This window comes from Pelecanus crispus, chromosome 2 (genome assembly GCF_030463565.1).
Source record: "Pelecanus crispus isolate bPelCri1 chromosome 2, bPelCri1.pri, whole genome shotgun sequence".
Classification (NCBI taxonomy): domain Eukaryota; kingdom Metazoa; phylum Chordata; class Aves; order Pelecaniformes; family Pelecanidae; genus Pelecanus; species Pelecanus crispus.
Window position 1 is genome coordinate 21,095,811 of NC_134644.1, and position 16,410 is coordinate 21,112,220.

Here is a 16,410-nt window from a genome sequence, read left to right on the forward strand (position 1 = left end):
AGCAATTTATATGCAAAAGTAATGATTTAATGACTATAAGCGAGACAAAGCAATAGAATTGTGCTTCTTTTGCAGACTGGAGACAATGAAATGTTTAACTACAATTTTCCCGTACAAACATGAAACAATATCCATATAGAATAAACACCCTCACAAATGTATAACTGATGGGTGATGAACACACACGAAGTTCGACCAAAGCAAAGCACAAACTGAAAAGTGGTCTGGGCTGTTCATATTTTATGGTGGAAAAGTTCCTTCTACTGAAAAAATAATACCCTTAGAAGCCTCTAATAAAATGCACCTATTTGCAGGCCATTAAAGAGGAGGCATTCTCCACAATTTATTGGAAATATTAAAGTACCTGTTAAATTTTAATGAAGTTAGTACTGTACCATATACATATATATTAAAACAAATTTAGATAAAACGCCTTCATCCAGCAACTTGCTGGTTCCTTAAAATTTATACCAAATAGTTTATGGCTTCTGTAATGATTCCATGTGCTTTTAAAAACACAATCCCACCACACCAAATAATAAAAAGGTAATCAAACAGGTCAAAGACTTCCACGTCCCTTAACTTCCCCGCCCCCCCCCCCCCGCCCCCGCTTCACTGCATCACTTCAACAATTGGTAAAGTAAAAATATATCACTTGGAAAAAAAGACAAAGCCAGTAAAATCCTTTTAAGATTGCCAATTGCCTCCAGGTTATCAGAGACTTGAATGTGCTTTCCCAATACTGTAGCTCTCACACACAAAGTGTTTCTTGCAGTATGAGCAAAGCTCAAACAGGCGGCATCTGCAAGGGTCGAACCAGTTTAGAAATTTAACAACCATATCATGAGTGCATGAAACACAATATTTTCTTTATAGTATTTATAAATATATCATACAATACTGTTTCCTGTTATGTCATATACCAATATGGCATTGTACAATAAGCATAATGCCATCTGATTCTTACAAAAGCGAATCATTTAAACAAGTCAGTAAATAAAACGGTAATACCCGCTTTTAGGCATACAGATTGTAAAACTGAAGTTTACTTTTCTTTTGATCGGTTCTGCGCAGCAACAGAGAAGTAAAAGATGCAACATAAGAATCAAAATGGCTAATACGCAAAAATTGTTATTCACAGTGACATGGCTACATATATGCATTATTCTATGCATATTCTTTCGGTTTTGTTTGATTTCAAGATGAAAAAGCACTTGCTTTCTACAGGTTCACAAAACAGCATAAGAACAATAACAATCGAAGAGAACGCAATGGAGGAGTTAGTCTGGATTAACAAACTACTTCCCGGGATTTGTATCGTCTTCTGGAGACTCCCGAGTCCAGATGATGGGGACAGAAACAACTCCGCATCACTCAGAACAGGTGAAGGTGTAACTTTTGTTTGCTTCCCAGTCCTCTGAAAACAATTTACATTTCAATCTTGCGTTTCCATTAACGTCCATCCCGAATGTCACCTAGTCCGCCTTTTATAGCCAAGTTCAGTGTCACTACAAAAGAAAGCAATTTGGACGATAGTCACATGGATTAGCATCTATAAAGCTGTAATGGCATGGAGAGATCTATATAAAGGAGGGGCGGGGGGGGGCGGTAGCCTGGTTGGCGCGTCAACCAGATGAAGTGGCCGAGGAGCCATTTATCGACGTTTTCCGTGCTCTGTTGGTGAAGGAGGACTGGTGGTTACTGCTGGGGCTGCTGCTGGTGCCGTTCATGGTGCTGGAGATGTGGGGGAACTGGGGGTGAGGAGACTGGACCGGCGTGCTGGGGCTGGGCAAACAGGAGGAGGTGGAGGGGATGCCTCCCGCCGGGCTGCTCGCCTTGTCGCTCCCAGAGTCACTTTCCAGCTCCCCGCTGTTATTCAAGCCTTCCCTCTGGTGACTGATCTTCATCCTCTTGCAGGTAGGTCGGACCCGGTATTTCAGGGGGAGAGGCCCGTTCTGCAAGGCAAAGGGGAGACGCGGGTAAGCGCCCTCCCCAGCCACGACCCGCACCCCCCGGGAGGAGGCGCGCTGGAGATACTCACCCGCCTCCAGGTGTAGATGTAGGCGATATCCATTAGGGTGTAGTAGTCCTTCAGAGGCTCCTCTTCGTACATCACATCGATCTGTTCAAGATACGAATCCTTGCATTAAGGAGCACCCAGGCATTTACCCCTAGCGTATGACTGCTCTAAGGTGGAAGCAGCCCCGCTGCCATATCTCGCAGAAAATTGAAAAAAATGCTCTGCCAAACCCAGCAGGAAATAGGGAATTTCCCTACCCATTAGATATCTTTGAAACCCATTAAGGAGCAATTTCTTGATACCTCGATATTTACAGCAATAAAAAATTACAGTGTCACCAAACTCTCCGGATAGACATTTTAAAAATAATGTTCATAATCCCATCAACGTATTGCACACACCAGAAACACTTGGTAGCTACCACTTGCTGGAACTGGCTGTAATGAGAAAATGAGGGCTAACCAGCGTTCGCAGGCTTAGAATAGCAAGACTGATGTTAAAAAAAAAAATGACTCTTTCTCCATAGGTACCTGGAAAGTGTTAGGTATATCCATTTTACTCCGCAGGAACTTTCTTAGATGCATCACTGTCATTGCTGCTGGGCAGCGCAAGTATCTTTTGTCATTCACCTGACGGCATAGTAAAGAAAATCAGTCTCCTGAGGACAAGCAGTTACTCCCGCCAAAGTTGTATTCCAACATTTCACGTCATTTTTTTTAAAAAATGCACTTTATTAAATTAGGAACTAGAACATAACAATTCCTGCTGCCTTAGAAGGAACAACAGAAATAAGTGGTAAATTACAGTTCCAGAGAAAGTAATAAAAAAATGCAACTATTTTTGTACATAAAGATTTGTATCTCATACTAAATGCCTTTTTAGGATATACATGCATGGCATATTAAATTTTTTATTAATTAATAATTTATGAAAATAGAAATTTATTGCAGAATTTGTCAAAAAATCAGATTCTGCTTTAAAAGTAATACCAAAGGTATTTTTTTTATTTTAAAGAGTTGCTTACATATACAGCCATATGAAGATGTTCTACCTCTTCTGTACCTAGCCCCATAACGGGAGGTGTGTTTCTTTTGTGCTAGGTACACATGCCTATGTGTTTTTCTCAGCTACAAACCCGCCCCAAAGATGTTTGTGTGTGTTATGTTTCCTCTGGAGTAAAGGAAAGTTATTTACCTCTTCCTTTGATTTTTCTTTCTCCTTATTTCCTTTTCGTTCCAGTCTGTGAGAAGAAATGAAACAATTACAACAAATAATAAATACAGCTGCTATCAGTCAGGTAAACATAAAATATTGCCATTCTGGAACTTGCCTATTCTGGTCAAAGAATTCAATGGATAAGCTTATTATCTCGTCGTCTGTTATAATTCTTTTGTCTTCGTCAGCCACTTCTCCCCTGTCTTCATTAGAGCCATTGGCAGCTGCGCAGAAATTTCCACAATAATTTACATTTTGAAATTCAAATCAGGAAGAATGGCAATTCTCAGTAACAAGAAAAAAAAAAAATCTCCATAGTAAGATTATGAATTAAAGCTACCTAACTGTTAAAACAATAAACTTTTTTAATGCTGAATTTACTACTTAAAATTCTGTCACAGTAACACATAACTTGTAAGTTAAAAAGGAAACAGCAAAGCGTCTAGGCCGATGCTACATTTATTAAAGTTGCGAACGAGAAGTTTTACCATCAGCTGACGGATGAGCAGCATAAAAATCCCTTCTTCTTTTCATTTCATCTAGATGGAAAAGCATATATTTTTCTTTTAGTATTTGCTCTGTAACTCCTGGTATTGATACAGGATAGCAGCTCTGGTTTGGTTTTTCTGCTCTTAGGAAAAAAACTACTTACTTTTGAAAAGGCCTGGTACTAGCTTGTATACAATATCTTGGAGAGTTTTATCTGACCTGAAAAAAGAACAATCCCAAAACATACAATTAAGCAGATGAAGGGATATTTTAATCCAAGCGGCCGCTCCTCATTTATAATCTTTCACAACAATGAGGCATCTTCTACAAAGTGGGAGGCTAGTCATAAAAAGTTAACTTACAAGACCTTGCAGTCAAACCAACACTGCTCTAAATGCTGCTATAAACCAAAACTCATCTGCGCTACCACAACTGAAAAATAATTCTCTCGGGGCGAAGGAAGGCCTTAAAAACTACAGGTCCTCCCGAGAAAATAAAGACAGAAAAAAGTAGCACTGACAAGAAAAAAATATTTCTGAAAGGAGAAGCGTGCTTTAAAGGACTTTTGCCTCTTAGCTTGGAAAGTTTCAGCACGAGTTGTCATGGTTAGGAGCGATGGCTGGAGCGAAGCGTGCCTGGGAGAAATAGAAAGTGGAGGTAGAAACTGTGGGGATGGTACACATGAGAGTGGGGGAGAGGGGAGAGGCGTTGCATCAGTGGTCGGCGTATGCAAAAAAAGACCAACAAAAACTTTCTGTCTCGCATCCAGAGAAATCTTCAATTTCAATCAATGACAAAACTCCAAAGAGGGAGCATACACACGAGTTAGCCTGTAAATTGACAAGTCCTTTCAGATTTAAATCGCAGACGAAGAGATAACATCAGCACGACTACTGCTGGTCTCCCCATATAAAGTGAAATAAGAGATGCAGGGCGCGCATCGCATCCTTCTCCTACCTTATATTCAAAAGCGGTCGAGTTTTGTGAACTTGGACATCACAGATGGGACAATACTTGCTGGTCTCCAAGTAACGCACGATACAGGTCTTACAGACTGGAAGTCAAACACGAAAGCCTTTTAGTGATGGTCGTAGGTGACGCTCAGATATGCATAGATCGAGGTGCGATTTTCTAAACTATGCAAGCTAGGGCAAATCGTCCATTGTCAGCAGCGCGCTGCTTAAGCTAAACAAATACCCAAATAAGCTGCGATTACCATGAAAAGGGGACGCTTAGAGTACATATATTATTACTTTAACAAAGACCGTAGGGCCGTCGTCAGAAAAACTGCACGGCGGCCGGGCCACCTATTTCCCAGCCCGTCGGGGAGGCGGCGGTGCCGAGCACCTCGGGGGGTTCGGGCTTGCCGGGGGTTTGGGCTTGGGCTTTTTGTGTGCGTGTGCGCTCCCGGGATGCCGGGAAAGGTGGGAAGCGGCGGGGGAGCAACGCGGAGCGCCCGGTCGTACTTACAGGAGTGGAGGCACTCTATGATGGTTGTCGCATCAATGAAGTACCCGCCGCAGAGCACGCACATGAGATGGGGGTTTAGCTCGGTTATTTTGATTCTGGTCGTTCGGTGCATGTTGGCGTGGCGAGGGGCGGCTCTGCAAGACACACACGGAGGGCGGATCAGCGGGGGCGAGCGCGGCGGCGTCCCAGGTGCCGAGCCCCGCCGCGGCCCCGTCCCCGCCGCGGCCGCATCCCCCGGCGCAGGGGGAGGCAACGCGCGGAAGGCGGCGGCGGCGGCGGCGGGCGGGGGCCGGTCCCGGGGCCGGGCGGCGGGCGGGGGCCGGTCCCGGGGCCGGTCCCGGGGCGTCCCCGCAGCGCCCCGCACCGCGGCGGGCCGGCCCGGGCGCAGCCCCGCGGAGGCGCGGTCCCGCCGCGGCACCCACCGCGCCGCTCCCCGGCGGGCACGGGCTCTCCCGGCGGCGCGGCGGGGCAGCGGGCGGCCGGGGCTCCGCCGGCGGCTCGGCGGGGCGGCGGCGGGGCGGCGGGGAGCTGCGGAGCGGGGGGCGGCCGGGCACCGGGCTGCCGGCGAGCAGCACAAAGGGGAACCAGCGCCTCCCGGTGCGGCTGCCCTGGCATTTCCGGAGAGCGGGGAGGGGCGGCGGGGGGAGGGACGGGGGGGGGGGGACACACACGCACCTCGGAGCGGGGCCGGGCACCGGGGCGGCGGGGCCGGCCCCGCCAGGGGGGTCCGGGCGGCTGCCGCTGCTGCTCGGTGCCGATCCGGATCTGCTCCGCTCTCCGAGGGGGTTGCTATAGCAACTTACACTTACACTTGGCATCCTGCCACCGCTGGGAACACACGAGAGCCGGGCGGGGGGGGGGGCGGCCGGGGAGGAGGGGGGGGGTGGGGGGGGGGGGCGGGCCGGGCCGAGCCGAGCCGGGCCAGGGGGTGGGACGCGGGGCCCGGGGGCTGGCGGAGGGGGTGGAGGAGTCGAGGAGCCCGCGGGGGTCTGGGAGCCCGGTGGCGAGGGGAGGGGGAGGGAAGGCGGGAGGACGGGGCGGGGGGGGGGGGCGGCCCGGGCGGGGTCGGGGTGCCGCAGCCCGGAGGGTGCCCGGGGCGCGGTGCGGGGCCGCCCGGGCGGCGGGAGCTGCCGCGGGGCTGAGCCGGGCTTTGGGGTCTCAGCCCGGCGGAGGCGAGCGCCAGAGGCTCCTCCCGAGCCTCGGCCATTTCGGATCCTCTCAGGGGCCTCTCTCCACGTCGACTCGGTGCGAGGAGCTGGTCTGAGATCGCTCCTCTCCCCCTCCGCTCCCTCCCTCCCTCCGCCGAGCCGAGCCGAGCCGTGCCGAGCCGCCCCGCGCTCCCGGGCACCGAGCCCCCCGCACCGCCGGCGGGGTGCCGAGCCCCGGCTCCCGCTCCGCGCCGCCGGCATCCTCTCTCCCCCCCTGCTCCCCTTTCCTCCTTTCTCGCCTTCTTTCCTCCCCCCCCCCCCCCCAACTCTTTCTCTCTCGCTTTCTCTCCTTCCCCCCCCTCTTTTGACTCTCGTTTGAAAAGCCTCCCGCGGACGAAGCGAGCGCGGTGCAAAGTTTTCTAAGAGGTGGAAAGAGATTTGCAGCACCAGGGTAAGGTGTTCGGACGGGAGAAAACAAGTCTCCGGATCCTTCAAGAAACCCCCTTTTCAGCAATCAAGCACACCAAGGCGGCGGGGGGGAAGGGGGGGGGGGGGCGGAGGGGGGAAGCCCAAACCGACTTTAAACGGTACATTAGTGACAACATGCGAAGGACCATGTGACCAGATCATTCCTAAAGCTAAATCAACACCTTGTCAACACAATGCAGCGACAAGAGTGAAAAACAAATGTCATTTTCACAGTCTGAAACCCATAAACCCCCATCGGATGCACTGGCACCAGCGTTAGATGCACACATACTATTTGAAATGAGAGGGAATAAGAGGTAAAGGGGAAAGTACACCGGGGGAAAAAACCCTGTCAGCCACGTCAATTGCAGAGTAAATTATTTTCTGTCAACCAGATCCTGAAAAATGTAACGTAACAACGTTGCTCCAATGCAAGCTATTCATCTCCCCGTGTCAGTGCTGCCAGCACACCAGCTCCTACCCTTGGTCCCCACTCCTCCCGAGGCAGAGCTTGCGAGCCACCTCTCCCTGCAGCACCGTGCGAGATGGAGAAGTCTCAAGGTGCGAGGTTCCCCCCAGCCACTCGCAAACTTCGATGTTAGGCAGCGGAAAAAAAGAAGAAAAGAAAAAGAAAAAAAAAAAAAAAAGGAAAAGAAAAAAAGGACAACACACCAAGCTTTCTAAGAGCTTTGAATTTCGGCCAAACTGCCCAGGACAGGGGTACAATATTCCTCAAGAAGTGCGCACAGCGCCAACGAGCGACCCTGGCCAGGAAACTTCTCTTGCTGCTGCAGGAGAACCCTCGAGTGAGCAGCAGATAAAACTCCCCAGCAGCAAACCACAGCCGGCCAGCACGCAGAAAAGCAAAGTGCAAGAAGCTCCAAGCCAGACCAGGTCCCCAAAGCTGCTCCTAGCCCCGTGCGGGAAAGCAAGACCCCCGCTGCATTGTACTGCGGTTTAAATGTCGCTTCCAGGGTCCCTGACCCTCCGCTTCTTACTTTTAAACCGATGCCGAGGGCTTGCTTTACCCAGAAAAGGCAGAGCCGGGGCTTCTGCACCCCTCTCTGAAGAGTCCAGCGCCCTGAAGCCGGCGACTCTGAGGTCCCTTTGGGCACTCAAACACGGGCAGGCTGCCTTCACGGTTCTGTGTCTTATTTGTTCAAGCCACTACCTGATAATTCATAAATATCCGAACCAAAAAACCCAGCAGTGACCGAGGTCACGCAAGTCGGCTGACCGAGAATTCCTTCCCAGCCCTGACAGACTGGGACAAACCTTTCAAGACATTAACGCGTTTATTTCACGCAGGCGTAGCCCCTTCCTAAATGGAGGGGGATTAAATTCAACCGTGAAACCTGTTTTGTCGAAGCAACCCCTAAACGCGGATTATTTATTGCCCAAAGTTAGCACGTTTTCAACGTGCTACGAGCTATCTTTGAAATCAGTGATTTTCTCCAGCGAGCTGAACCAGGCGCCTAACTTCTCCCCAAAAGCCACCCGTACAGGCACACGCACACGCGTGTCTGTGCCTGCGGGTATGTAACACGAACGCAGCGCATTTTACTACAGCAGCCCGAGCTTAATATTTTGGTACGAGGGAAACCCTTTCAGATTTTTTTTTTTTTTTTTCTGCTCGGGCTGATAGCACGGCGAATACCAACACTTCACGCAGTCAATACAAACAGCCTCTTAACCAGGACAATATATATTTACACATTGACACACGGAACAACTAAACGTAAAATATACGGAGATAATACTCTCTAGAAGTAAACACTGCCAGCCAACTGATTATTTAGAGGCCTTAAACGGGTTATGTCAAAATGAAGAAAAACAGAAGCGCATTCTCCTGCTAAGAATCAGCTACATTATTAAAAATCTATAAAGGCAATAAGCTATCAAACCTTGCTCGACAGGTCTCTAACAGAAAATACATACATGAAAACCAGAAGCATCACTCGGGTGGGTTTGTGTACTTTGCACCCATCTCCTCTCGGAAAACTCTCATCAGGAATAAAGCAGCCGTCATTCTACATCCTCACCTATTATCAGTCAGAGCCACTTTTACCATCGAGCCTGTTATTACTCTTTCGCTTAAGAATGGCCACATATGTTTTAAAGGGGGGGACGGTGCTGCTTCCAGGGAAGGCACACGGAGCTCAAATATCTCTGCCCAGCTCGCTGCAGCCAGGAAAGACCTGAATATTGGCAACACAGTGCCAAAGGACCCCAATCCTTCAAATCGCCTCCCTGGAACTAGGTGAAGGGCACTACCCGTCTACTTTAAAACCACACTAAAATGTTAATTTTGTACTATCTAAGCGATCAGGTAGGTCAACCCTCCGTGTCTCTGGCAAACTGCAACACAAGTCTGTCTCAGTTTCCAGGACGCACTGCACAGAGGCACTCAAAGTAGTCTTACTGGACTGTATTTCCAGCATCTCCCCGGTCCTTGGGACAGCCCCATAAAATCAGCCGCTCTGACCACTACGGACTACGCAAAAAATCCTTTTAATGCCAAGCTTGCAAACGGGCGCACACGCCCAGGTTTTCCCCAACTTTTCTGGAGAGTGGAGGAGGGAAGGAAAGTTTCTGGAGGCTGAAAAGTGACTCTCTCACTTTTACAGAAATGCGATTTTTCTGCTCATTTTTACCTGATTATTTGCAAATATTTACAGTAAACACAGAGAAACATCCCGCGTTCTATATTGCCAAGGCCAGACAATTACAAAAACATACACCAGCAACTTTCCAGTGCTGCCCATCAGCAGCACGAGGAGCCCACTCGTGACATCTTTTAAGATCTGACAAAGGATTTCACGTAAATTTACCCTTCCCGGGCTCAGGAGGAAAAAAAAAAAAAAAAAAAAGAAAAAAAAACCCCAACCAGAGAAAAGAAATCCAAAACCCCCCCCTGCGTCCCACAGACACATCACCTTTGCTCCAAAGGCTCCAGCAAACCGCACGCCCCAGCTCCCCAAGATCGCGGCCAAACTGCTGCCCTTAGCCCCCCCAAAAGTTATTTCTCGGTGTTGGCCACCCCTTTCCTCTCCCAGCAGGCAGAACCCCCCGAACTTTAGCATTTAGAGGAGAAATGTAAGAGGAGGCATTGGAAACAACTGGGAACCGCCATCTTACAACCCATCCAATTTCACACAAGTACTTGTCCAACTTAAGTTAATAACATTTTCTGCTGGGTGCCCCGCCGCCTAACAACCCCTCCAGGAGGATCGCTACCCCCCGCTGGCTCTATCTCTATAAAATGGGTGCGTTATCTGACATTTTAACCTCCCCCAGACACATTTCTTTCGGGGAGGACTGAAATCACTTGACCCAGGCAGCTCCAGATTTCACGAACGTCCCTGTTTAATCAAAATCTGCCTTTAAACAAAGGGCGCTCGGGCCGGGCTGGCAGCAGGGTCTGGAAATATAAATATTCTCCTCGGGGGCCATGTGCACGGAAAGGTTTTAGGGGGCGTCTGGAGAAAGAAAGGAACTAAAATTTGCAAATGTGGGTGCGCAACGCCAGCGAGTGCACAGGCTGCTGCTGCTGCTGCTGCGTGCCTATATGTGTGTGTGTGTGGCTGGAGCAGCCTGTCAGCGCTTTTCCCATACGGAGAGCTCGGGGGACACCTAGGCTCCCCTTTGCAGCCCCCAAACCGGCCGAAAACCGCCGCCGAGCCCCCTTCGCCCCCCGCCCTTGGTAAGGCGACACCTCGCTTCATACGTACCCGGAAAACGGAGCCGGTGGGTGATGATCGGAGCGGCCAAAAAAGACAATGAAAGTTAAAAGTCGTTCAGCAGAAAATGAATGTGAGCCAAGCGGCCATCTTGAAATGAACTGCAGACGCTGTCAATTGCAATAAGCTTATTGCCGCCGCCGCCGCTGCGCTCCGCTCATGTTAGTTACAAAACAGCCGGGTTGCTGCTGGCGTCCACCGGCCCTTCTCGCTCCCTCGCTCGCCCTCCGAGTTCGCCGCCCGGGCGGCTCAGGCGCTGGGAGCGCAAAGTCTCCCCGGTCCGGATGGGTCCTCTCTCCACCAGCCCATTGTCTCTCCCTCTGCCCCCCGCTCCGCCTCGCGGCCTCGCTCGCGCTCCCTTTTTTATTAGTATTATTCTTATTACGAGTATTATTGTTGTTGTTATTTCATAGTTGGTGGCGGGGACCCGGGGAGGGAAGGAGGGCGGGCGGGCGGGCGGGCGGGAGGAGGGCGGAGGAGGGAAGAATGCAACGCTGAAGGCACACAGTGGAAACTGACACCGTCCCCAAAATGGCTCGGAGTTCGCCCGCCCCGCCAGCGTCACGTGGGGCGCCTCATTCCTTAAGGGCGGCCTGGGAATTAGCGGCGCTGCCGCCGGGGCCCGGCAGCCTCCCCGTGACCCAATCCCGCAACCCGGCCGCCTCCTCCCCCCCCCCCCGCCTCCCTCCCTCCCTCCCCTCCCCCGCCCGCCGCCCCCTCCCTCCCTCCCCTCCCCCCGGCCCTGCACGCGCTCGCCCGCGCGCCGCCGATGCCTCCTTTTCCCCGCCGCGCCGCCCGCCCGCCCCCGACCCCCGGCCCCGCTCCGCGCCCGCGGCCGCCGCCCGCCCCGCGCCTCCCTCCCCGCCCGGGCTCCGCGCCCCCCCCCGCCCCGTCCCGAGCACCGGCTCCCCCCCCCCTCACCCCACCGACCACCCCGCGAGGTGCGGCCCCGCCCCGCCCCGCCCGGCGCTGCCCTCTCCATCCCCCCCCCGCCGCAGCCGCCCTGCCCGCCCGCCGGCCCCCCACGCCGCCCGGCCCCCTGCGCTCGCCGCCCCCCCCCGCGCACTTGTTGCGCGCTCCCACCCGCCGCCCCCGGCCCCCGCCCCGCGCGCCCCGTCCCGCCACGCAGCGAGCCCCCCGCGCGCCGCCACGCCGCGCCGCGGCCTCGCGCCTCCGCCGCCTCGTGCCCGCCCGCCGCCGCCCCCCCTCGCCCCGCCGGGGCTGCGCGGGGCCACGCGTGCCCTCGGGGGCCGCGCCGCCGCTTTCCCCGCCCGCAGCGGCGGCCCCCGGCCCGCCCCGGGGGCCCCCCGAGCGGCGGCGGGGAGCGGCTGTCGCGGGCGCCCGCGGTGTCCCCCGCCCCGCGGAGGGGGACGAGGAGCGCCGGGCGCCGGCGGAGCGGGCGGGAGGGAAGCGGGGAGACCCCGGCGGGCGCCCGCCGCCGCCCCCGGGCGGGACGCCGCCCGCGGCCCCGGGCACGGCGGAGCGGGGAGGGAAGAGCCCGGCCGGGCGCCGCGGCGGGGCGGCGAGGGCCCGTCCGCCGCCGCGCTTCCTCCGCGGGGCCGCTCTTCCCCCGCCGGCAGGTGCGGGCGGGCCCCGCGGCGGCCGCCGGAGCCGGGGCGGCCCGGGGCGAGCGGGAGGGGAGAGCCGCGGCCCCGCGAGGGGGGAGACGCCGTCGAGCCGGAGCCGACGGCGGCCCCGCCGCTGCCCGTCAGGCGCCCCGGCTCCCTCGGATGCAGCTGAAGTCCCGCTCCGCTCCCGCGCCGCGGACCGACCTTTGCTCTCACGGGAGCCGCAAGATCAGTCGGAGCGCGATACCGGAGCGCGATACCGGAGCGCGATGGGCAATTTGGCAAACGCGCCGCAGCAGCGGCACGGGAGGAAGGGGTTTTCGCCTGACGGAGCCGATCTAGCGCTCAGCATCTGACTTCTAGGTACAGCTAATTCACCCACAGAAATTGCGGAACGGGAGCGAATAAACTTTATTAGATCCCAGAGAAAAGTAATCAGTGACCATTCTAAAAATACACAAAATAAAATAGAAAGAGTGTTTTGAAGACACGACAGTTAAGCAAATATTTAACAAGAGTTAATTAAAAAAAAAAATGACACGAGCAAGGAATACCAAGTGCGGTCGTAAAAAACAGTTATTTCACTTAATTCGCATCCAAGGAATTAAAAAAAAAAAAAAAAAAAAGAACAGTTTACATCCAGAGATGAAAGACATTTGTCTTTTAGAAGACACTCTTAGGAATGAGAGTACTTCAGCTCAGCAGGCTGACACCTTCCTTCAATCACATCTGAGTCGCTCTTTCTAGACTTTTTGCAGCATCTTTTAGTTTTCCAACTAAATCCTAAGAGATGAAATACTGTCTCAGAATAAACATATTTTTTAAAAGGTCAGCTAGTAGAACATGATACTTTTTTATACGCAGAGTCGTGGGAAACCATCACCTTATACCACAAGAAATGTTGCAATTGATGAACAATGCCAGCGAGTAATTAAATAGCTCCCTCTTTTACCATGTAGTAAGAAAAGTGGGAGCTGAAGGAAAACACCTTTTAACGTATACAATCATCTAGTAAAATAGATCACTACTCCTAACACGTAGATTTTATCGGCATCGTTACAATGGCTAACGCTGACATTTGCTCTAGGCTTTGAAGTACCATATACATTTCTAAAATACTGAAAATACCTTGAGTGTAATTTTGTACTAGGACCATTCTCCAACCAAAGCACGTCAGATCTAACCGAGTCAGCAAACCAATTCAAAACACTCATTATTAAGTGAAGGACAACTTTTGAGACACACATGAAAAAAGGAGAGGTGTAAACCTTTAGTTTTAATATCTTGCTTTTCCTCTCCCCCCAACCCCTCTGCCCAATCCTCCAGAGTTTGGTCACTTCCAAGCATTACAATACCTCTATTGTTCAGTTACACATTTAAATCGCTAAACAAAGATCAACGTTTGTTTCAGTACATTTCTTACATGTCATTAACACCACTGAAGAGCCTTCAGTTCGTTCTCTATTTTTAATCGTGACACATTTAAATCATTGAACCAGCTTCTTTAATCATTTCTCTAAAGCACGGGAGATCAGAGTTTCAGAAAAATGATGTATTTCCTCCCATACATATATGTTACATATACATGACAGTTATGAAAACAGACAAAATATTTATGCACGTATGTAAAATGCTCCCCATGCAACTAAAATCAGTTACTTTGCAACTTTATTTGAGAAGACAGGAAAACTACACTCGGATAATTTTTGTAGAAGATCCTCCCCTACCCTCCCAGTCCTGGATTTTTTTTTTTTTTATAATAGTATATATGACTTCATTTTGATTGGCAAGTTGTTAAGAACATTTATATCCACAACTGGAGCCAAGCATAGAAACAATAATGAAGGAAAGAAGTACCTGTAATTGCTCCATTGTGCAACTAAAACTAACATCTGGGTGTGATCCTGAATCACTGTTCTGAAGAGGAAAAAAAAAAAACACAAACAAAACCCAACAATGTCTGTTTCATTAAAAAAATTATAATGAAATTGCATTTTTTCCTCTGAGGGTGCTGGGAGTACAGTACCTCTACATTTAAGGTCACCAAGTAGGAAGGCTGGTAAGTTTTATGAAGTTGATTGCTCTACATTAAAAACACAGAGCATAGAAAAAAAGTCAGGTCTCAGCACTGAAACAGACTAAAGAAACACCTTGATGTGTTCAAATTACCTTGATCTGATATTCCAAGCGCCAAGACACATCAGTTATATGGAGAGGAGATCTGCCTATGCTGAAAGACACAACAGTTACAAGTTCCCCGCACTAAGAGAAAAATGTCATTTTCTCAAGCTGTCCATCAGCAAGTAACTTTTTCACGCTCCTTGTAATGCTTCTTGAAAAGTTCAAGAAGTTTCTTAAGACTAGAATTCCAAAAGGAGGAAGAAAAGTTTCAAGAGCTGTTTTCTAAAGTTCGTTAAAAATGTACTTTTTTTTTTTTTTTAATGGAACAGTATTTCTTACTTTAATCAGCTAAAGTATGCATAGGTGTCTTCCAGGACAGTTTCAAAGTTGCTGTAATTGAAACTATGTATCTGTGCTGACTGATTGACCTACCTTCCCAATAGGATTTCCAATGCATCCTTGTTTTTCTGGTGGGGGGAAAAAAAAAAAAAAGGAAAAAAAAATTTGCTAGGTTCAATAAATTCCTATGAGAGAAAGAAAATATAAGTATGTTAAAATTGGTTTAAAAACCTGATATTCGGTGCAAAATTGTTCTATTCTCTCTTTATCCAGTTTACAGTCTTCTAGACATGTGCTACAGGGAAAAAGAATTTATTAGTTTTCTGTTAACATTAACTCAGCAGTACAGTTTAAAGTAACAACCGCTAGAAAAAATGGGGTAGCTTCAAAGTGTTAGTACCTTATAGCAGCAATGTCGGCTTTGTGCTTTCCTGCCTCCAGAATACACGTTGCAGCCGCAGCATGGCAATGTTTTAATACCGTCGGGTCAATATCTTTCAGGTCTGGATCGTCTAAAACAAATGAATCACTGATGACACACTTATTTGCCAAATCCCAGCACACGGTACCCAGCGCTGCTGCTCGCCCTTTGAACGGTAGCTTTCCCACAAAAACTTCAACATGAAACACGTTTGGTGTTTCAGAGCGAAAGGACGGAGCGAGCAGGCAAGGTGTGAGGAGGAGGAGGAGGAGGAGGAGGAGGAGGAGGAGGAGGAGGAGGAGGAGGAGGAGGAGGAGGAGGAGGAGGAGGAGGACGAGGAAGAGGAGAGGGGCTGAAGCGCTGGCCGGTGCGAGCCGTACCAGGCGGGGCTGCCCGGCGATGCACGCCCCGCCGCCTCTCCATCTCCTTCCCATTAAAATAAAGGAGGGGGGGAGGTAAAAAAAAAAGAAAAAAAGAAGGGAAAAATCTCAATTTCCTCTCCAAGCCCCGTCCGCGCTTCGCAGAAGCCCGTCGCCAAAGGCGAGGAGCGGAGCCGGAGCCACCGGCCGGGCGGGGACCGGGGCTGCCCGCCGGCACCGGCGGCTCCCTCCGTGCGCGGAGGCGGCCTCATTAACACCGCCAAATTAATTGCACGGCCCTACACCCTCGCGCCCGGATTGCCGTGGGAAGCGTCCACGCGCGAAAAAAAAACAAAAAAACAAAACCCAAAACAACAAACCACGGTCGCATCGGGGCGACCGGGGAAAGCCGCCTCCTTGCCCTGCCACCCGGGCACGAACGTGCGGGGGATCCCGTCCCGGGCCGTGTCGTCGTGTCGCCCCCCCCCCCCCCCCCCCGCCCCTCTTCTATTTTCGGCGGGTTTAAGCTTTGCTGAAGCAGGCGCGCATTAGCGCTGACACCCCGCGCAGCGGCACCCTGGAGCCGTCCACGGGCGACGCTCCGGGTGGGAGCCGCCTCCTGTGCAGGGGTGGGGGGGTGGACGCCGGCACGGACACGCGTGCATTCGGGCGACGCGGAAGAAAGGCGCGCCGGCGCGCTCCGCGGAGCACCACCGACCCCCCCCCCACCCCCCCCACCCCCCCCCACGCCTTACCCAACCCGGCATGGGGGTGATCGAGGAGGCTGCGGAAAGCGGCGCGGAGGAGAGCGGCGTAAGGGCGGCGGGGGAAGCGGCGGGGGTCCCCCAAAAGCCGCCAGCCGCCCTGCGCGTACGCCGACAGCTCCATTGTGGGCGCCGTGACCTTCGACACGCGCCCACGTGACGCGCGCGCAGCTGATCGCCGCGGCGAGGCGGAGCCGCCGCCGTGGGGCGGGGGGGGGGGGGGCGGACACGGGGGGAGGCGCCGCTCGCCGAGGGCTCCTTGGAGCCCTCGGCGAGCGGCGCCTCCCC

At 52.1% G+C, this 16,410-nt stretch overlaps 2 protein-coding genes across 3 annotated transcripts; both read right to left on the reverse strand.

Moving 5' to 3' along the window:
• Positions 1-1,625: 1,625 nt before the first annotated feature.
• Positions 1,626-5,306, reverse strand: BMI1 (BMI1 proto-oncogene, polycomb ring finger). Its single transcript, XM_075705140.1, has 9 exons — positions 5,195-5,306; positions 4,682-4,778; positions 3,888-3,943; positions 3,724-3,774; positions 3,351-3,459; positions 3,215-3,260; positions 2,551-2,649; positions 2,042-2,122; positions 1,626-1,955 (listed from the first exon to the last, which is right to left on the reverse strand). Exons 1-9 carry the CDS (start codon positions 5,304-5,306, stop codon positions 1,626-1,628), a joined length of 981 nt encoding a protein of 326 aa, XP_075561255.1.
• A 7,455-nt stretch (positions 5,307-12,761) lies between these two features.
• Positions 12,762-16,246, reverse strand: COMMD3 (COMM domain containing 3). Of its 2 annotated transcripts, none has more exons than XM_075705142.1 (8): positions 16,114-16,246; positions 14,979-15,090; positions 14,810-14,873; positions 14,672-14,706; positions 14,288-14,348; positions 14,145-14,201; positions 13,976-14,035; positions 12,762-12,901 (listed from the first exon to the last, which is right to left on the reverse strand). In XM_075705142.1, exons 1-8 carry the CDS (start codon positions 16,244-16,246, stop codon positions 12,842-12,844), a joined length of 582 nt encoding a protein of 193 aa, XP_075561257.1. In that variant the 3' UTR covers positions 12,762-12,841. The 2 variants fall into 2 exon arrangements, with proteins under 2 accessions (XP_075561257.1, XP_075561256.1); XM_075705141.1 differs by having other exon boundaries at positions 14,979-15,107; positions 16,107-16,246.
• Positions 16,247-16,410: the final 164 nt, after the last annotated feature.